Source organism: Zonotrichia albicollis, chromosome 18 (genome assembly GCF_047830755.1).
Source record: "Zonotrichia albicollis isolate bZonAlb1 chromosome 18, bZonAlb1.hap1, whole genome shotgun sequence".
NCBI lineage: Eukaryota > Metazoa > Chordata > Aves > Passeriformes > Passerellidae > Zonotrichia > Zonotrichia albicollis.
The window spans coordinates 7,512,440-7,533,310 of NC_133836.1; the positions used below are offsets into that span (position 1 = coordinate 7,512,440).

The following is a 20,871-nucleotide window of genomic DNA, read 5'->3' on the forward strand; positions in this document are numbered from 1 at the left end:
ATAGGGGAGGTCCTTGAAAGAATTAGGAACCACCTGAGAGCATGACAAGAAAAAACCAAATAATTTTAAGCAGATTAATTGGAAAAAGAATTGTGGCAAAAATAGGTGGGTGAAGATTGAAATGTTTCTAGTAGCTCTAAACAAAACCTAACTAAAGCCCTGCAATACAGCACAGTCCCCAGTGTTGATACAGAATAACTTTGAACTATCCCTTCCATGTATATCAGAGCTTTAGCTCTGCAAATATTTTCTTATAATCTAGACATCAGGCACAACAAAGAATGAAGTAAGCAATACTGCAGTCCAGCTTCACTGACAGTAATTTCCTGTCTGGTCAAAAGCTGGCTGTGTCTGCGTGATCCCTGATACCTCCCACAATTCAAATTAGCAGAGAATTTTTTTTACTGCTGGGCTGTGGAGAAAAGAGTTAAAACAGCAAAACTTACTCTAAGCACTGAGTAAGTATACAGCTTTACCTTGTGTAAGTACACAGCTGCTCTTTGGAGAAGTCCTTGCAGTTAACTACAGCCAGTTGTGGGTGGTGTCAGCCCAGCTTCTGCTTAGCAGCATAATTTAGTGCCAAGACTTTCCAGATTGAGCAATATCCCATGACAACACTTCTCAAAGTCTTCTAACTTGGAGCTGAATTATATTCTTCAGGCTCGAAGCATGGGAGGAGCAAACTTGCTTCTGCCTGCCCACAGCTGTTTACTTGTGTGATAAAAGCTAAGCCTGCAAGTAACCCTTGCTGTTGTCTACATATTTCATTACATAAGTAAAAATGGTGAATGGCAATAACTGCAAGTTAGACAAAACTAGAGGTTAAGTTGGTTAAGACACCCAAACTGTGTATATCCATACATCCATGTGTATATCCATCCATGCTTCCAAGTTAATAGAAAGTTGAAATCTTGTAATATGTTATGGGGTATTTTCTTCCCCAGGAGAAGTTTCTTTGGTAGCCTGACAGATATTGGTTCATGCCTCTCTTTAATTTACCTGTTAGCCCAACTCATGGTCTTTATAAGCATGGATACTTTTGCAAGTTTTTTTACTAATGTACTAACAATGCTGCAAACTCCACAGTGCATAAATTTATATACTATCTATATGACTTATCCTTATTTAGACAGTAAAAATCTGCCCTGATATTAATACATATTATTATTATCTGCCCTGATATTAATGCAGAGAGCTACAAATGTGTTGGTGTAGTACTATTTTTATTTAGGACCAAGATCTTAAAAGACTTCAGAATATCTATCAGGTCCTGGATTCCCAGGGCACATCCATGGGAAAGTGTAGAACCAGGGTGCATTAGCCCAGGAGCAACATCACATGAATGGCAGCGGCTGAGGAGAACTGGCTGGTTCAGGCTGACTCACCCAGCCGAGCTCTGATCTGGCTGCACAAACCTGAGCAGGCTTGCTCATGGCCAGAGCTCCCCTGCAGTCCCGTGGAGCAGCGTGGCAGGGCCATCCCCATTGCTGTGCACAGCACGGAGCCAGAGCTTTCCCCCCTAAATCCAGGCCTGGCATAACAACAAAAGGCATTCCCTGCTTCTAATAACCCTGGACAAAGACTGGTTTTTAAAAGCCGAAACAAAGGGAGACAGGAGAGCTAGCACATTATCATAAACCCCACAGATCATGTGAAACATTGAGTGGAAGAAAATTCTTTTGAGCTTGCATTTTCAGAATAGCAGGAGGGATTTTCTTTTATGGGAATTTGCTGTTTTCCACAGTCAAATTAGTCTGTCTTGCTGAGAAACATGAAAAAGAGGAATTTTGAAGAAAGGAAGCACCACTCATGTCTGAATCAGGAAACTGCCTGGCGATATCTGAAACAGGAAACAGCTAAAAGAGAAGAAAGGTGGCCAGCAAAGTCATAACTCTAAATTTGAACAGATAATACAAGCAGTTCAACTATTTTGTGTTTACAGTGCCTCTTAAAAAGGTTATCAGGAAGACTGAAAAAACCTTTCAGCTTTCAAGGACTTTATAACTCATCACAAAAACTCTGAAGCAGTTAAAGCTACCACATTTCTCTCTTTTCTACCCTCACGTTCTTTGGCAATATGTGCTGAAGCATTTGAATGAAGCCAAGAACTTGTGCTACTTGAAGCTTCATCTGTTTCTGCTGTTTATTTCCCTTACTTGCAATCAATTACTTGTTAAGGACAAACTATGAACAGAAGATGTATGTTAAGGAAGGAAGGAAGAAATAAAAAGGCATAGATTAAATTCTGAACTAGTCCTACTCTGAGACAAATTTCTGAAAATAATTCTTGAACAATCTTTAGAAGAGAGAGATGGTAAGAAACCAAAAGGTCCTACCTGATGTGGAGACAGCTTAGTTCAACCAGTGACCCAGCAGAGTTCACTGCCACTCTGTAAATTATTCATTAGGTCACACCACAAAATGCAGCCTCTGAGAGAATCGATTTCCCAGCCCACCCACTGAAAAGGACACAAAGTGATGACTTCCAAAGACAGGATCTACCTGACACCTCTCTTCTTGTCCCCACCCTCCCTGGCTGCTGATCTGGGAATGTAAGACATGAAGGAAACTATGCCAGAAAAACAGAAAAGACAAGAAGATGTGCTTGGAAAGTCAAAATTTTTAAAAGGTTTGGTAGGAAAAGCATTTGGTCCTGGCCATCTTCATGAGGGAGGATTTAAGTAAGCCATTGATAAATGTAATAAAATGTATTTCCTACAAAGGAAACGACATACAGAATTGCAAGCTGTCTTTACAATAAATTCAAAAGGAGAAAGTTTGCCTGCTAACAAAATCAATTCATGACCTACAAAGCACCTTTCTTGTTGAATGGATTTGTGTACATTTCCGATACAGGGTCTCTCCTTTACCCTGTCAATACCACACTCTTTAAAGTATATTGAATAAACATCTCCACCTGGAAATAAACCAAACCACAACTCGTGTATAAGTTCATTTATGACTTCAAATATGACAAGCTGCAACTAACAAAATTCAGTGGAAATATGATGCTAAGTCTGATAACTATCTTGGAAGAAGTTTTTTTCATCTCAGTTTTGGAAGTACATGCTTTCACTGCAGAAACACAAGGTTTATCTAATAGATAAATAGAATGTATTTGTTGCTAAAGGACTTACTACTTGCTTTCTTAAAAGAAATTAAGATATATTTATATATATATAATGTGTATCACTAATTATCTAATCAACATAATGCTAACCAGAAAGTAATTAAATTAAGAGTAGAAAGCCATATGAGCTGAGCCACAGGTACAGTAGAAACCACATTTGATAACCATTATCTCTCTCCTGTCCCTGGCAAAGTTTTGAAGTGCAGCACAGACACACCTACTGAGTGCTGACAGAAGGAAACACCAGGGGCTGCTGCTCTCACTGATTCTGTCACCATCAGCACAACCCACTCCTCCCTGCTGCTCTTTGTCTCTATCACTCTCCAGGATCAATCAAGCCTGTGAGAATGAGCAAGAACAAGTGCAGTGGCACAGCACAGACTCTGGACTTTCTTCTGAAGCTGGTCCTGATGGGAAAGCCTGTGGAGCTGCACTGTGCTTTACCCTGAGCTGTGGGATGCAGCCCCAGGGCTGGGCACACCCCAGCATCACATGGTCACACCGTGGCACAGCACCAGCTGTACTTTCCAATCTGAACCTCCTTTAGTGTTTTAAGGTCATTTCCTCTCATCCTTTCCCTTGAGACACAGCAGAAGAAACCAACACCACCTTCCTTTCATTTGGTTCAATTTAGTTTCACTTTGCTTTGCCACATTTAAGGCCTTTTCTTATTAGCAGAACACCATAATGCTGCAGGGACATCTCACAGAAACTTGTTTTGTGTCTGGGGAGAGTTAATTCTACCCTTGATCCTACATGTCTGAACTAAATCTGTGTGAAGAGCATATGCTCAGCACTGCCTGATTCAACTCAGAAGTGGCTAACATGAAAAGCTGAAACAACTTGGCATGCATGCACCTTGAAAAGCATAAAAAATTATATCTGAATATGCTCGAGGTTTCTTTAATTCAAAGGCCTCTCAGTATGCTCTAGTCATTTCTTTCTACTCCTGTTGCAGTGGGTAACAGTGTTTCTATGATAACAGGGGGTTTGCCTTTGGTTTTCTTGTATTTTGGGCAGGAGGTTTAATAGCAATGATGCTGGGAAAAAATCATCAATCCACTTACTAAAGTGATAATAATTCCTGGTTTTTTTTAATGTATTTTCAAACATTAACGGGGTGAACAAAAATAATGAGACTACACTGGAGGTGAAGTGAATTCCATAAAACTTTCTTTGAGTATTTTAATTTCCTGCCATTTCTCCCCAGCTGTGGACCAGAGGATCGATGTTTTCTGAAACAAAATGGTTGGATACTGCCCCCTTGTGAGCGAGGCCCCTGCTCCAAAGTCTGAACCACGACTGCCTAAAACCCTTTATTTTTCTGTAGAAAAAGCATGTGATTCTCTCGTCCCCAACTCTGCTTTTGGCTGTAGTAGCACTTAACACATATGACCCACTACTTACAGCAGCAGGCAGGGCGAGTACTGAGCTTCAGTGAAGGCCAAGCCAGCACCTCTGAACGAGGAAAACTCATTCCCTTGATTTGTTTTGATCAATGCCAGCTTTGAGGCCCTTTACCTCAGGCTGTCAGAACACATCACAGGCATTATTAACTCTCAGTGCTCCCATTTGGGATAGGTCAGCAGATCGTCCTGGTTTAATCAATAGCAGGCATGTGGCACAGGGATAGGGATGCTGCTGCAGGCTGAGGCACTGGAGGCACTCTGAGAGGGTGTCCCGAGCAGAAATCTGTCCCAGCACAGCCCAGCCACGTGTGCAAGCTGCTGGTGCAGATCAGGGTCAGTGACCCACACTGCTTGGGCCCCACTCCAGCATTCCAGCAGAGGAACCCCTTTGTCCAGACCTGAGTCCTGCTCACAATCCTGAATGTATCATAGTCACAGAACATGGAGCAACACCGAGTGTAGCCTCTAACACCTCATAGAAGGTGCATTGTTCAAACCTCCTCAGAGGTTTCGGTCAGCCAGTGACCTTCACCTGAGGAGGGGCTGTGGCAGCTCCTATCACTGTGTCTGCTACAGAGGAATGGCTGGTTCAGAGGAGAAAGGACAGGTCTTGGACACCAGTGAAGGTTTTGGGCTGTCTTCATGATTCTTTTCTTTCCCAAAAGGCCTTTCCCGAGCCCTTTCTACAGCAGGATCTGGGGTGAAGCCAGTCAAGAAAACTGTGGGATATTTTTTTTTTTCCTTCCAAATGTCTAACTTTAACACAAATTTTAGCTGATTTGAATTGAGGAGCCCAGAACTGCAATGCTGCGTCCAGTTCTGGACTCTTCAGTACAAAAAGACAAGGGGCTATTGAAGAGGGTCCAGCAGAGGCCATGAAGATGATAAGGCGGCTGGAGCATCTCTCATAAGGAGAGACTGGGGGAGCTGGACCTGTTCAGTCTGAAGAGAAGACTGAAAGGGAAACTCATTAATGATATGACAGGATGAGAAACAATGGCCATAAACAAAAACACACGAGGTTTTACCTCAACATGAGGAACAACTTCATGTTGGTGGTGGCAGAGCCCTCGAACAGCTTGCCCAGCGAGGTCGCGCTGTTTTCCTCTCTGGAAACATTCCAAACCACCATTCCACCTGCTCCAGGTGGCCGTGATTTGTACGGGGGTTTGGACTGGGTGGTCTCCAGAGGTCCCTTCCGACCCTAACGATCCCGTGCCGGTGTGTGTGATTCACCAGAGCCGGTGCCCGCCTCCCCCAGCGCCGGGAGGGCTCCGGGCCGAGAGCTCCCCTCAGGCGGCTCCCGCGCGCTCCCCACGGGGCCCGCCGCCCTCCGCTCAGGCGCCGCGCGGGCAGCCCGCGGGGTCCTGGCGGGCGCGGGGCCCTGTGCCGTACAGCATGGCGGCGCTGTGGCGGCGAGCGCGTCCCCCGGCAGTGTCGGGGCTGTGCCGTACGCTCCGAGCGCTCTCAGGTACGCGGTACCCGCGGGGCTCGGGCCCGGCAGCCGCCGTGAATCCGCCGCTCCCCGCGGGAAGCGGCTGCCCGCGCCTTCTGACTCCGAGAGCGCCCGGGAAATGTCCCCCAAGCCTTTCGCACCATCCGTAGATCACAGACTCGAGCGGCTGCTGTGGCGACCGGGCCGCCTCTCCGCTCTACTCCGAGGCGGGGCGGGCGGCGGCCGCCTCCATCCATGAGGGCTCTGGCAGCCACCGCAGCGCCCGGTGCTCCCGCGGAGCTCGGCCCTGGGCGCTGAGGGACCCCGGGTTCAGATTCAGAGGACGGTGCAGCGGGGTGGGGGCTCCGCAGTGGGGCTGGGGTTGCCCCAGAGGCAGCCAAACCTTTCCCGCGGGATCAGCGCCAAAGGGTAGCGGCCCTCCCCGCCCGCTCGGCAATCCCAGGGCAATTCCCCCCGCTCGGGCTCGGATGCTGCGTGGGCTCGGTGCCCGCCCTGCCCATGACGGCTCCGAAAGCAGCAGCGGCCCTGTGCCCTCCCTAGAAGGAGTCATCGCTCACCTGCGGCTGCTCCCGCCGCCCCACAGCGCGCCGGGAGCCGGGGCTGCTTTGCTCCGAGCCGGTCTGTGCCGGGGCCGGGGTGGCAGCAGGGGCCGCTTCCCTCTGACCGCGTCCCACGCCCGGCAGGGCACACACGGCATGTAAAGCTTTGGTCCGATAAGGCGACCCCGCGGAAAAATATCTGCGTAGAACTCGCTGCTGCAATTCCCAGACAGAGACCAGTACTCGATCCCAGTTGCGTTAATTATGACCCTCTTGGGACGTTGTCTGAAAATTTAATCTATTTTCCCACTTTGTTTGAAGTGCTTTGTTTTCTGTATTTCATTCAGAAAACTAGAGTAGATTACTTAATGAACAAACCACAGCGCTAGAATGAAGTGAGGAAAACCCAAATCCGCAATAATCAATTAGAAAAATAAATGTACTCTGATACTGTCCTTCTTACATACCTCTCCCATCTTCCTGATCTGTTTCTATTCCTTCTTTTTTTCACGTCCTCTTCACAGGAAAGAATGAGTATGATCTTCTGGTCATTGGTGGAGGGTCTGGAGGCCTTGCTTGTGCAAAAGAAGGTTTGTATGTGTAAATAACTAACAGAAGTTTTGGTTTAACGTCAGTGGGGTGTAAGGAAGCTAAGGGAAGTGTTACTGATAATGTTAAAGCTTTTTAAGAAGCATAGTATGCTCAGTACCTGTACATCAATCATTAACTTAGCTCCATATGGTTAATCTGCAAATCGATTCACACCCTCAGATGGTGGGATCTTTTTTGGCTTTCCACTTAACCTTTTAAAAAATATTTCTTCTTTTGTCATGGGAAAAGCTAATAAGCTTTAATTTCACTGTTGTACAAGTATTCAGAGTACCTCCATATATACTGTACTTTTTAATACTATTTAAATACTATTCTCATTTAAAACAATACCTTCAGACTGTATCCAAGATCTAACTGCTGTAGAGAACCTTGCCGCCTTTGTTTGTCAGGGTAGCATGTTCAACAACCTACAGTGTTCTTAAACATCTCATTTGAGGTCAAATTGCATTTTTAGGGTCAGTGGAAGCTGGAGGCCTCAGTCTGGGTTATTGAGCATCTTCCAGAGAATTTGCTGACTGTGTAGGCAGGTTGGGTCTCTGGTCTGGTATCTTGAGTTAGACAGAAAAAAACACCAGCTGTCATCTCCTGTATTTTATTTCTGTGTGTGCTACTAAAAATGTTTATGTTTGTGTATTTCTCCTTCCTCTAAATACCTTACTTTGCTTCTTTGTTTACAGCCGCTCAGTTTGGAAAAAAAGTGGCTGTTCTGGATTATGTTGAACCTTCCCCACGAGGTATGGAAGAGAAATAACAGGGTAATAATTGGACATGCATATCATTCAGCTGCTCAGGTGAGCAGGTTGCTCCAGAGAGCAGTGTCCAGTGTCCAAAGCCTGTTTTGCTTGGAGAAAAGTCCTTAAGCCCAGCTTGTGCCATGGCTTGTTCTCTCCAAGATGAACCAGCTGTGCCTGCTCCCCTGCACATTAAGCTTGTTAGCAGTGCTCCATGCTACCATTTATAGTGGACTTTGGACTTAAGTAAGGAGAATATTCCCTCTGTCAAAATAATATTTACAATTTCTAAAAATTACTAATTGTGTCACACTGAGGCTCCTTGTACTCAATGCACAAAATGAGATCTGTAAACATGAATATTTGGTTACTGAATCTTCTGAGCTCTGAGAAAAATCTTGAAATTACTTGAATTTTAGAAGAAAAATGTACAGAGATGGTTTTTATCAAACAAATGAGCACAAAGCAAGTTATAAACTGATCTGTAGGAGACAGTAAACTGTGTTGTTACAGAACTTTTTATTTCCCATGGAGCCAACTGCATTGTTACACTAATCTAATTTACTTTTTTTTTCTTTCTTTCTTTTTTTCCCAAGGAACTTCATGGGGACTTGGTGGAACTTGTGTGAATGTTGGCTGCATTCCTAAAAAGCTTATGCATCAAGCAGCCCTTTTAGGGAGTGCCCTTAAAGATGCCCAACACTATGGCTGGAATATATCCCAACCTGTTCATCATACCTGGTAAAGATTGTTGCTTATATCCACTCCTGTGTGCTGCAAATGCATAACAATAACCTTTTCCCAGCTGGTGTTTGTTATGGGACAGTTAGGGAAGTGAATTTTGCATGTGAAATTTTATCCTGGTACTTGTTAAAAAGCAGAATTAGCTTCTGGTTTCTCAGGGCAGAAATTATGTTGATTTGGACTTGATAATTTGCTTTTGCAATAAAAAATACTGTGGTTCATCCTCATTTTCAGCATATTTCTTTGCCAATATCTTTGTGTTGCATAACCTGAATTTGTAATGTGATGACTTCATGTTCATTCTCTTGTTTTGTGGCAGGTCTGTGATGGCACAAGGTGTTCAGAATTATGTGAAATCCTTGAACTGGGGACACAGAGTGCAACTACAAGAAAAGTAAATAAGACTTTGAAGTTTGTCTTTCTTCCCACAGTCAAGGAGGTGCTCTTGCCCTTGTAGAATTGCAGAATTGCCTTTGAAGTTTCTATCTAGAGCTAATATTTTGAGTCTGTAAGTCCTTTCTTCAGGGGTCTGCAAGTGCCCCTGTCAGTGTAAGTGGTCTTTTCCTCTCCCATTTTCCTTTTTGGTGAAATAGCGGCTGACACTGACCATACACAAAAGCTTTCTAGCAGTGTAGTGATGCTCTCTTTAGTCTGGAGAGGTTTTACATTAATATGAAGCAGTCAAGGTTTCTTAAGATACTTTTGACCTCATCCCCCAAAATTTCTATGCCATACAAACCCACAGCTAACACTATGCTAGAGTGGCAGATTTTTTTTTTCAGTATGTAGTTCCTTTTATAGAGAAATTATAATAGAGAATTTAACAGATTCTAGTCTTGTCACTCCTGCTGAGGCACTTTGGTGTGTTCTCAAACAAGCATGGTATCAGAAATGCTATAGATAATACTAGTAGTGCTATGGCTAGCAGAAAATGTATTTTCTGTGGACATAAATCTGATCTCAAAGTTTGTTACAAGGTTAAGTTACTTTTCTGTATAGAAGAGTTAAGTGTGACACAAGAATTAAGTGACAAATTATGACAGATCTGCAAACGGTCCTATAAAATGAGATTCCTTCCTTTTACTGCTCTATGCCTGATTGCTACCCCTTTTAGCACTTAAATAATTGTATTTCATACCTATTCTTGTTAAATGCACATTGCTGATGCTGTTTTCTTCTAAACAGGAAGGTGAAATACTTCAACATAAAAGGAAGTTTTTCTGATCCACATACAGTCCGTGGTGTAACAAAAGCAGGTAAAGAGGTGAGCTGCTGTGCTGATTTCTGCAGTGTTGTTCTCTTGGAACATTTCAGGTCATTTGGGAGCGAGATTGTCCTTTTGCAAATTGTTTGAGGTATTCAGTATTGTTTCAGTGAGTGAGATTTGCATTTTCCACTTAGAGAAGTTGTTTATGAACTTGACTGGTGCCTGCTGAGTCCCTGGCCTGGCCTGTTGGATGCTATTGCTTTTTTCTGCGGGTGGAAATGCTGAGACAGAAGATTTTTGTTTGATTTGGTCAGTCATGCTGATGCTTACAGAAATGTTCTGAGAGATGAGAATTAGGTTGCTCTGAGTTGTTTCCCTCCTTCAGGTGATTTGTAGGGGTGATTAACTCAGTAATAGCAAATTGTGTGTGGGAGGCAATTAGTGTGAATGCACATCTGGGTCACATAACAGACTGGTGGCCATTCCTGGGTATTTAACAAGGCCTGAAAGTGCCTTTTTAACACCTTTTTCAGGGTAATTGTTTAATATTAGTGATTCATATCAGCTTGAAGGTCAGGTTTTTGGAGGTAGGTGCCTAGGATTTTCTAGAAACAGTCTCCTTTTGAGGTAGCTTAACTCTAGGCCTGAGATAGAACTTACTGCTGTGATCTCTGTGTGTTTTATCCTGACAAGAAATTGATTTTAAAAGTGTCGCTTGTGCATAACTATTGCTTCCAAGTAGTCATCAGAATCTTGTGCAGTGTAAGAACAATTGCACAGTTAATATTAAAACCTAGTAGAGAATGGGTAGGAGAAATTCTGCATGTATTAGTTTATCTCCATCCCTTTTTAATGCATTGCTGATTATTATGTCACATAAATAGCAGATGGTAGTACCAGTTTTCTCATTGATCACTCATTTGTACATAGATGAAATCCAAAGACAGATAAAAGGATTGCAAATGCTTGATTTTGATTTTTCATTTTTGTTTGTAGGTTGTTGTTACTGCAGATAATATTGTCATTGCTACTGGAGGAAGACCAAAATACCCTACAAATGTAAGTTACCATTCCATTTGACAACTCCAGTGCTTTGCTGAGATGCACAACAGAGTGAAGGAGGCTGAAGAATGTAAAAATAAAGCAACATAAGAGATTTTTTGTAGTTGACACAAAAAATTGTCTTTATATAAAGGATGTTGTCTATGGAAATGTTTTTCTAAAAAGGCAGTTTGCTCTGATTCAGTATGTTGGTGTTGCTTAGAGCTGTAGGATAATTCAGGTTGGAAGCTGGCAGCCCCAGATAGATTCCCCTTGGTCTGTACTTCAGCCAACCCAGCCTGAATTGTTATTAGCTTTTATTGCTGACAGGATTTGCGTTGTAGATTCACCTGTGTGATCATAGGTTGCAGGTGCACTGGAGTATGGAATCACAAGTGATGATCTGTTCTGGTTAGAGAAATCTCCTGGAAAAACGTAAGTTACCTTACCATGGTTGTAATAGATGCTGGCATTCCTACCTTTTCTATATAGCAAGGTGAAAAATGTTCAAAATTGCCTTTTGTATGCCAATTTTTCTTCTGTTTTCCTTCTGAAAATGTGCTTCACAATGCAGCAATATCATACTACCAAACTTCATAAATAACTGATAGATCTTCTCCCTCCTCATATTATGAAATTCCCTCTTAAAATCAAATTAAATAACGTTTTCACCGTGTTAGGTTGTGCTGTAGCGATTGCAAGTCACAAGAGGGCAGCATGAACTCACCTGGGGCTGCTCAGTCCCTGTTCCTCAATTAGAGGAGAAGCTCCAACATAATTTTTCTTTTTCCTAAGTTGTGGCAGTTCTGATGACAAAAGAAAATATGAAGAAACATTCGAGTTACTTTTGCTTTGGAAGCTGTTGTTTAACTGAAATATTAAAACACTGGTTTTAATGGAAATACTAAAATGCCACAGTTGTTTTTTACAGCACACAGCACAGTAAGATTCCGAGTCAACACTGCTACAGAGCAATTTCCTGATGGAGATAATTGTGATAGGAAATGCAGATTTGCTAGCCTAAAAGTCAGATAATGCTCTCTTTTTGTCCTCTCTATTGAGCAATTCCAGAAAAAACAAAAGAGACTTCAAGCTATAATACTGGTGTTTGTGCAAAAAACATAGTTGCCATTCATGGCGGTGACTTTCTGCTATAAAAATGCACTGTGTTAAGCTAAACTTCAAATAGGAAAATGAGGCTTTTTGGTACAGTTTTAGAAAGAAAGTAAATTTGTTGTTGTTTGTAGTGTTTCAGTCACCTCTAGCATGTTGAAGGCATGATTTATACAAGGAAATTGTTTTTAAGAACAGCAACACCCACCCCCTCAAAAAACCCCCAACAAAATCCCAAACCAAAATATAAGATTTATCCTTGTAAGAGGTTTCTGTGAAAATATGGCTCTTGTCCAGTTGCTGCCGATGCAAGTTGTAACAGTGTAATGTGGGAGTCTAGTGTTTATATGTTGCATTCCTGAGATTTAGTCAAAATAAGCCTGCAGGGGCTACAGTAGCATTTCTGTGCTTTATCAGGCTGTGTCTTAGCAAATGAAGGAGGGAGTTGTTAGAGGTTTGTTTCTGTCGGATTTGTTTCTGTTATAAATATTCCCAAGGTTCAGTTTAACACCTTTTGTTTTTAGTCTGAGCTGTGTTGTAGTTATTCTTTCTTTTCTCCCTCTCCAAATGTACATATCTCAGCTACAAATTACATGCCTGGAGGTTATAGAGCTGTCAGTCCTGCAGTTATTCTTTTTTTATTTTTAAAGTAAACCATTAACCAACTTAAAAAGTCCCATAGATATACAAACATGGGGAAGAAACTCACTGCTGAGATGAAGGGTTTTGGCAGAGTGAATTAGAAGAGATGCCTTGAAACGTGTTGAGAATGAGTAAGAAATTGAACAGGTGTGAACAAGGTTAGGTTCTGCTTTCCTAACTTTTCTTTTAGACACTGACAATGCCCAGGAACCCCCTGTTTTGTACAAGAAAGTATGAATAATGTGGGGCTGATGCTATGAGTAAGTGCCAGCTGACATCCATTTTTCATCTAATGAAAAAGAAGAGCAAACATATGCCCAAATCACAGAAATTCTCATTCTTTTCCCTGTGAATCTCAGTAGATATTTCTCTATGGGCAGTGTGAGGCTTTTTGCAGCACTTCCCAGGAGCTGCATGCTAATGAGTGTGTGATCATTCATTCACAGATGAATCAGATGCCCTAATGCTGGAAAAATTATTTCCCATTATCTTAAATTATTTGCCAAGCACAAACCCCAGACTAGCAGATTTTAATCGCTTTTACTCAACCTATTCTCTGTACACCTTCAGAAGTTGTGTGTTTTCATTGTAAGATAGAGAGATGTTATCTGGAGCCTTTTGTAAGAAAACATGTGTTGTACTGACTGTGCAGTCCCTGGGGCTTACAGAGCTGCAGCCTCCATGTCTGCAGTGCTCAGAAGTTTGAAAGCATTGCTGTTAGAACTGGGAGATGCTGCAGATTTGTTTAGGGTAAGGCATAGGCCACAAGCCCCTTCAAAAACCTAACAAAATACTTTGTTGTCAGTGGAAATACTGTGTGGGATGCCATCTCCAAACTGAGAGATTTTAACAAGTCTGTAGAAGACATAAACAGCAGAGGAGTGCAAGTGCAGCCTGTCCAGCAGCTGAGGGTTAATGGCTGCCTGGCTGGAGCTGCTTTTACCTGCAGAACAGGGACTGAGCGTTCTGCCTTTTGTACCCAGCAAATGTAGGGCTGGGGAGAGAGGAACTGCTGCAGTGTAGGGAGCAGCTGGGGACAGAGATGGAAACTGCTGTGCTGGAGAGCTGATACACCTCATAAATTGCAAGTGTTGATGGACAATTGCAATTATATTCTTGATTGAAAGGGTGTGAAATATTGAGAGAGGTGGGAACTGGAGTTTTATTTAGGATATAAAATGGATATATTTGGTAAATACCAGTCTAAGTAAATCTATTAAACCCATTTTCTGTAATATCATAAACAAATGTTTGAAGACTGGAAGGGCAAATATTTGGCATCTGGAAAAATACAGTGATTAAAAAGCAGATGGTTATAAATCAAAATGAAATTTAGCAATGAATAAAATCTTCATTGGGAACTGTAATCTACTTGATAGGAAGACATAATCTAATTGATAGACCATCTCCATGTGCTGAAAGATGAGCTGTCAGGGAAGAAGATTGGCCTGGCTGAATAAAGAGTTTTGGCTGGAACTCAGGGGAAAAAGGAGTATTTATGCACCTGGGAGAAGAGGGAGGGCCACAAGGGTGCCATAAGGTTGTGCAGGGAGAAAATTAGAGGGGCCAAAGCCCAATTAGAACTTAATCTGGCTACTGCTGTAAAAGGCAATAAAAATGTTTCTATAAATACAGTAGCAACAAAAGGAGGGCTCAGGAGAATGCCCATCCTTTATTAGTGTGGGGGAGGAGAAGCACAGTAATAAGGATAAGGCTGAGTTACTTAATGCCTTCTTTGCCTCAGTCCTTAATAGTAGGAGCAGTTGTTCTGTGGTGCCCAACCCCTGAGCTGAAAGATGGGGACAGGGAACAGCATGAAGCCCCCATAAATCCCAAGGACTTGGTTAGAAACTTCCTGCAGCCTTGGACATGCACAAGTCCAAGGAGGGAATCCACCCCAGGGTGCTGAGGGAGCTGATGGCAGAGCTGACTGAGCCACCCTCCATCATTTCCCAGCAGTCCTGGCTAACTCAGGGCTCCCAGCTGACTGGAAGTTGGCAAGTGTGACACCCACATCAGAAAATATTTTTTTCTGGTTGTGCAAAAGTATGCACAAGCTCATTCCACTGCTTTCTTCTTTTTTTCCTTTTCTGTAACAGGTTGGTTGTTGGAGCCAGCTGTATCCTTTGAAAAGCCTCTGATGATCTGTGATTATAATTAGCATAGCTGTCTTTCCTGTGAAACTTCAGTTTTCAGAATGCCTCTGCTCATGTGATATAGTTGAGTTGGTAAGAGAATAATAATAGTTTTCTATGCAGTAGCATCATGGAAATTAGGATCAGCTGAGGATAAATTCTCAGGATCTTAAATCCAGTGTTAACTATGTTAACTACAAGACTTCCAAGTTTTATTCTGTGTACAAAGGCAAGCTAAAGATGTCTGTGTGAGGAGAACTTGGTGTCTCCAAATAAAAAGCCCACTTGTATACTACTCATATATTGTGTTTATTGAAATTGTTGTTTACATTTGCTTAACTGGTGTGTCACCAGATGTGTCCCTTGAGTGTGCTGGTTTTCTGACAGGCATTGGATTGGACACTACAGTCATGATGAGAAGTGTCCCACTTCGTGGGTTTGATCAGGCAAGTACAGAATATCTTACATCTCCTTATCTAGCACGTAAATTAAAATATAGATTTTTTTTTTATTTTTATCTCCTAAAGAAATAATGTTGTTTGCATCTCCAAACATTTCCTAATATGTGCACAGGTTTTGAGGTGAGAGTGTTGTTGCTTAAGTGGCAGTGACAATCACCACCCATGGTAGTTACACTAGTGACAGCTCCTGGTTCTGTGTCACCCTCTCCCACCCTGGAGTGCATTCCTTAAACTAGTGCCTTGTATGCCTTAAAAGTGATGGCATGAGTTTGGAAAACATTGTATAAGAATAATTCTTGGGATTTGCACTCCTCACTGAAGAAATCCACACCTGTAACAGCATGAGGCCTGAGCAAGCAGGGAATGGTGTGTGTGTAGCACTTGGTCAAACACAGTAGGAGAACTTGATCCTCTGTAGGCAGGAGGAGCACAATGGCCATACCAAAGTTAATAAAGTATTAATGGAGATAAAATAATTATGTTCAGTCTGCAGCCACATTGAGGCTGATGGAAACTGATTAATGAGCTCTCATGTTTCTGAAGAAACATAGCCCTGCTGTTGCCTTCATATTAGTTAATATCAACTTTATTTTAAAGTTTTGTAAGCTGAGAGAGGTTGTGTGGAGTTGTTCTATGTGAGTGGTTCTGTAATAATATCCTTTAAGTAATAAACATACTCTGGCAAGGTGCAACCTGAGTTCCTGCAGTCAGGAGCACTGATGTCTTTGGATAAACCTATTGATGCCACATTTTACTACTTCAATTTGGTGTGGCATTATTTCAAACAGGCTCTTAGGACAAAAGTGGTTTGGTGTTTTTGTTTTTGTATGAGAACTTTCCATGAAACCTTGCTGATTCATAGTCGTTGCAGAGAAATGTCAGGTGTTATGGCAAAAGGAAATACCTTTCTCCCATTGTTTTATGAAAGTATTTAATTTTCATCATACTACTAGAAAATTGCAGTTATGGTAATGGTAAATTGAATATGCTCTAGATTATGTAAACAACAAATGCTTTAAAAGCAACTCTTTTATTAATTTACTGTTATATTTTTTAAAAATAATTTGAGTATTTAAGTGTAGGTGCCTCTTGGAATGGAGTTGCAGGTCATAGCAGTTCCCTAAATTATCATGTGTTAGCAGTGCATAGTAACTAAGTGATAAAGAATGTTTGAAATGCACAAGGTATTTACTGGGGTTTCCTGAACCCAGCTGAAGGGGGGGTTTACATTGAAAAGGTCATATATCTAAGAAAAAACAAATTTGTTTCACTACTCAACAGCAAATGGCTTCCTTAGTAACTGAGCACATGGAATCTTATGGCACAAAATTTTTAAAGAGATGTTTCCCAACTAAAGTTGAAAAATTGGAGAGCGACAGATTGCAAGTCACTTGGAAAAATGCTGACCTGGACACAGAAGAAACCGATTCTTTCGACACCGTGATGTGGGCAGTAGGTAAATATGATTATCTTAACATTTCTTTGCAATGCTTTCCATTCTGAAAGTGAAGTCACTTCATCATGGGGTGAAACAGCCCCCCCTTAAATGTTTAGTGACTTAAACATTGATAGTTGTTTAATTCTTTTCTTGCGTGCCTGACTTGTTCATTTACAGTCTAAAAACACATTAAAGTTACTGTGAATGTAAGAAATCAGTGGTAACTATTTTTGCATGAGCTGCAATAAATGGGAGACCATGTAGTCTTTCTCACTTTTACTAGAGTAAGAACATGAATTCCAGCAAACTCTGGTTGCAGGTAGTGTTCTCTAAGTGCATACTCTTGATTGATTCATGAAGCTTTTCACTGGAAGTGCATATTTATCCTGTTTAAGAGGCTACCATTTCTTCTAGGATTTTTTTCTAAACTGTGTTGTTTAAGTTTGTTACTGCAGCTGTCATCCAATTCAGAGAAAAAGTAACTGGCTCTAAAAACCCAAGGTCTTGCAGGGAACCTTGAAACTGTATAGCTTTTTGGAATCTGGTTAGGGACTTTCACATATCTCAGACCCCTTGGAACTGACCTACAACGACTAAGAGTAAATTGCTTTAGAAGAATGCTGTGATAAATGTCTATGAGCATAATCACCAGAAATGGGAATCAAATCTGGGGTTTTCCTCCTTTGAGACAAATGCTGCTTCCTGCAAGGACTAACCCACTAAATTATGTACAAGGCTCCAGCCCACAGGAATGAAAACACTCCTTGAGTGTTGCCTCCCTGAGCTGCTCATCTGTCACTGTTACCAGTCTCTGTATTGGTTCAGATGGGCTGTAAGCCCACCAGAGTAGGAGACTCTTGTCTTTTGTGCTTATAAAGCTTTGTGAATATCTGGAATTCTAGATCAATAATGCATGGCTAAAGGTAGTAGTGGTGTTTGGCAGGCAGATGATATCTGGCAAACAAAGTAAATAGGCTTAAACGTACAGCCCAAGAAATCCTGTGGATGCAGACAAGTAATCAGTTTTACAAGCAGCTTTAGCAATCCCCTTGACTACTTTATATTCTTTTTATCTGGCACTTCTGTTTTAGAGTAGTGGGAATGCATTACTCTTTCATTTGTTTATAGCATAAATTTAAATTATTGTGGTTGTAGAATAGATCCATTACAGGATCAGAAACAGATCATTTACAGCATATTTTGCCCAGTGGATTTAATCTACTATCCAGTTGTTGCATTTCCCTGGTTAAGTCAGCTTTATATCTTCCTAATACCCCAAACAGAGAGCAGGTTGTGCATTGTGACAAATGTTTTCTTTTCCTTACTGTAACTACTACTCTCTTAGAAGTGCCTTGGGCCCTACAAATTGTGGAAACAGCCTGGAATAATGGATTATTCTCATCAGAACCAATCAAACAGACTAGTGCTTGCCAAGAGTAAAAAATAGCTCATGCTATCTGGACATAACAATCCTGAAAACTGTAGAATAATATTCATGAGGTGAGATGAGAATGTTTCCAAAAAGTGGGTTTCTAAGTGCTGTATTTGATTTTTCTTAAGCTTTCTGGTAAAAAACCCAACCCATTCTGTGGTTCTATGAAAAGTACACTGAGTTGGAGACACACATGTCAAATGTCAAGTCAATTTGTTTACTTTGGTCCAAGATGGAAAAAAGAGCTATTAAGTTGAAAAATAAGAAAAAAATCTTGGTGTACTGTTAATTATAATGGAATAAGGTTGCATGATAGACTGTTGCAATTCAGTTGTAACATGAGTCTGCTCATTATTTCAGTTCAGAGGAGCTACATGTGTTACAATTTTTGTCAGAGATTTGAGTTACAATCCATATTTAGAAACAGCAAAATGAATAGTGTGAGGATTTTGTGTTGCCTTTTTTTAGTGTTCAGATTGGCACTCCACCCTTAAGGATTAAACACATTAACAGTTAGAGCTGGTTAATTGGTGTGCAGTCCATATGATTCATTGTTTTGCTCTGTATCAACACACCCACACCAGGTGTCTCAGATAATAGGCTGGGAAACTCAGTGGTGTTGAGGATTTCCTGTCTGCAGATGTGCCAGGTTTAATACTGATTGAAGCAAGTCAGCTTGGAGAGTTGGTTAAAAAGCAGCTGCTACTGTTAACTAATTGTAGCCTAAATTATAGTACATATTTCCATAATTTTTGCCAGTGCATCATGGAATTTTAGTAGGATTTTATTAATAATGTTAAAAATAGTTACTGATAGTGGGACATAGTACTGTAGCTTATTAAACTACCTCCTAATGCCAACCCTTTAAAAAGAAAATTAGATTGTGTTTGTCTGATGAGTTTTGTTTTGCTTTTGGAATGTGTGATTTTTCTGCTTGTATGGATAAGCCAATAAAAGCAGGCACAATGCTCCCTTTGTTTTTCTAGCAGCATTTTTGAACTAGTCAAAATATTTGAGGGGAAAAAAAGAAATCTTATCTTGATACATTTTAATGTAATGTAAAACTTTCAGTCCAAATCTTTGTAGGTAACTCATGGACCTGTCATACCTTGCTGAGGGACTACATACTGTTATATTCCATCTCAGTGCAAGAGCTTGTTGTTGATGTTTATTTGATTTTTCCAGTTCAGCTCTGTATGTCTTTCTATCTTAGTAGTGCAGTCTTTGGCTTCTAGAGAATTCTCCTGAAATGATAAGATGTTGAGGTTTTGAATAGAATCCTTGCTGTTTGGTATTGACAAAGGGTTAAATACATAACATTTTTTGTTATAGTGTTCTTCAACCAAACCAGTTTGGGTTAACAAGGGAAACAGAAATTTTGTTAGGAGATTTTCTGTGAAAAGTCCCATAAGGTAAAATATTGCTGTGATCTCCTATGAGCACATCTCTGCCAGCCCCTGTAGAAAAGGGAATGGGCTTTAGATTTATCTTGGCAAACACAATTTTGCCATTGACTTTTTAATCTTTGAACTATTCAGTGGAAAATAAAGCACCTTGGTTGGTCTCAGGCAACTCTTAATGCTGATGTGCTGTGGTTTGCTGAAGCTTTGGGTCTTTGTTCTGAGCTTCCCATGTCTGTCTCTCTTACTAACTTAAATTCATTACTCTCTTGATTAGATATGGTTTCTGCAATCCTAATGAAAATTGTCATTCCCATTATATCAGCCACTGCTTTTAGGGATTTTTCCAATATCTAATTTTTAGGGCATTCAGTCAGACTTTATTCAGCAGGGCTATTTTTAATGTGCTTTTCCCTTTGTGTAACCAACCCATAAACTTTAAAGGTAACTTATTTTATGCTACTCATTATACCAGCCTGTAACTATAAAAATAATTTGTTCATGTGCTAGGCTATGCCTGTAAATCTACATGTGAAGAAGGTTGGATTGAGAACTATTTCAGCACTAAGGTGCTATTTGAGTTGATAGGTGATGCTAACCTTTACTTCAGTGATGGTAGAAAGAGATTTTTCAAATGGCAAAAAATTACTCCAAAGTAATTTCTTGAAAACAGTATAGTTACTGCATGCAGAAAACAGATTCAGTTCAGTCATAAATGCTGAGGAGATTGAAGCCAGTGACCTGCCTCTCTTGGGAATGGTGGCTGAGTGCTCATTTCTGAGACTGCAGAGCCGTCCTTTGAAACCAAACCTTTGGTTGGGAGAAATAATGTAACAGGGAACTGTAACTTTCTTCTCAGAAAATGTTTCCAGCCCTTTTCCCTTTTTACAGGACATTGAGGACAAGAAAAGTAGATTTTTAGAAGTCTGTCCCATGCTGTAAGTTTTTTATTTGATTACATGTCACTTGGAGTTGCTTTTGCTGTGAGCTCCAGGTGTGCACAGGCAGGTTTTTGCTCATTGCAGCACAAGCTTTCTGCTGAGAGGACTCCTCTGTGTGAAAAGTGTTGGTGCTACAGGAGTACAGTGAGCAGCCTTGCCAGAGAGCCAATTACTGCCCCAGTATTGACTAAGGGCCAGAGTTTTTTTCAGATTGTGGCAGGCATGCTGGAGGTTTATCAGTAATGGATGTAATGTTCAAAAGCATCCTTGTAGAAATGGTACATGCTGTTATCAATGTGATAAAGGTTCTGAACTGTTCTTAACCTTACTTTAATCTTACTCTAGTCAGTATTTTCCTGTAATCTGAACAGTAGTTACACTGAAGTGGTTTTTATTTGTCATTATCAGCTGGGTGTGTTTTAGTGAGCATCTTGTGGGTT

General features: G+C 41.2%; 2 protein-coding genes across 9 annotated transcripts in view; one reads left to right on the forward strand and one right to left on the reverse strand.

Moving 5' to 3' along the window:
• COMT (catechol-O-methyltransferase) overlaps positions 1 to 7,185 on the reverse strand; it is a 23,065-nt gene extending 15,880 nt beyond the window's left edge. The window contains exon 1 of one of the 7 annotated variants that reach the window (XM_074554675.1): positions 7,002 to 7,185. In XM_074554675.1, coding sequence (XP_074410776.1) covers positions 7,002 to 7,010 — 9 coding nt within the window. In that variant the 5' untranslated portion in view covers positions 7,011 to 7,185. Of the gene's footprint in view, positions 1 to 476; positions 634 to 2,336; positions 2,481 to 5,567; positions 5,715 to 6,552; positions 6,707 to 7,001 lie in introns of those variants that run through there. The other 6 variants (XM_074554681.1, XM_005488914.4, XM_074554680.1 and 3 more) reach the window with 6 other exon arrangements.
• The window catches only part of TXNRD2 (thioredoxin reductase 2), a 32,117-nt gene continuing 17,048 nt past the window's right edge, over positions 5,803 to 20,871 (forward strand). The window contains exons 1-11 of one of the 2 annotated variants that reach the window (XM_074554668.1): positions 5,803 to 6,010; positions 7,059 to 7,124; positions 7,824 to 7,880; positions 8,474 to 8,618; positions 8,941 to 9,015; positions 9,807 to 9,885; positions 10,825 to 10,887; positions 11,234 to 11,304; positions 14,724 to 14,743; positions 15,114 to 15,205; positions 16,502 to 16,676. In XM_074554668.1, coding sequence (XP_074410769.1) covers positions 5,938 to 6,010; positions 7,059 to 7,124; positions 7,824 to 7,880; positions 8,474 to 8,618; positions 8,941 to 9,015; positions 9,807 to 9,885; positions 10,825 to 10,887; positions 11,234 to 11,304; positions 14,724 to 14,743; positions 15,114 to 15,205; positions 16,502 to 16,676 — 916 coding nt within the window. In that variant the 5' untranslated portion in view covers positions 5,803 to 5,937. Of the gene's footprint in view, positions 6,011 to 6,384; positions 6,404 to 7,058; positions 7,125 to 7,823; positions 7,881 to 8,473; positions 8,619 to 8,940; positions 9,016 to 9,806; positions 9,886 to 10,824; positions 10,888 to 11,233; positions 11,305 to 14,723; positions 14,744 to 15,113; positions 15,206 to 16,501; positions 16,677 to 20,871 lie in introns of those variants that run through there. The other variant, XM_074554669.1, reaches the window with a different exon arrangement.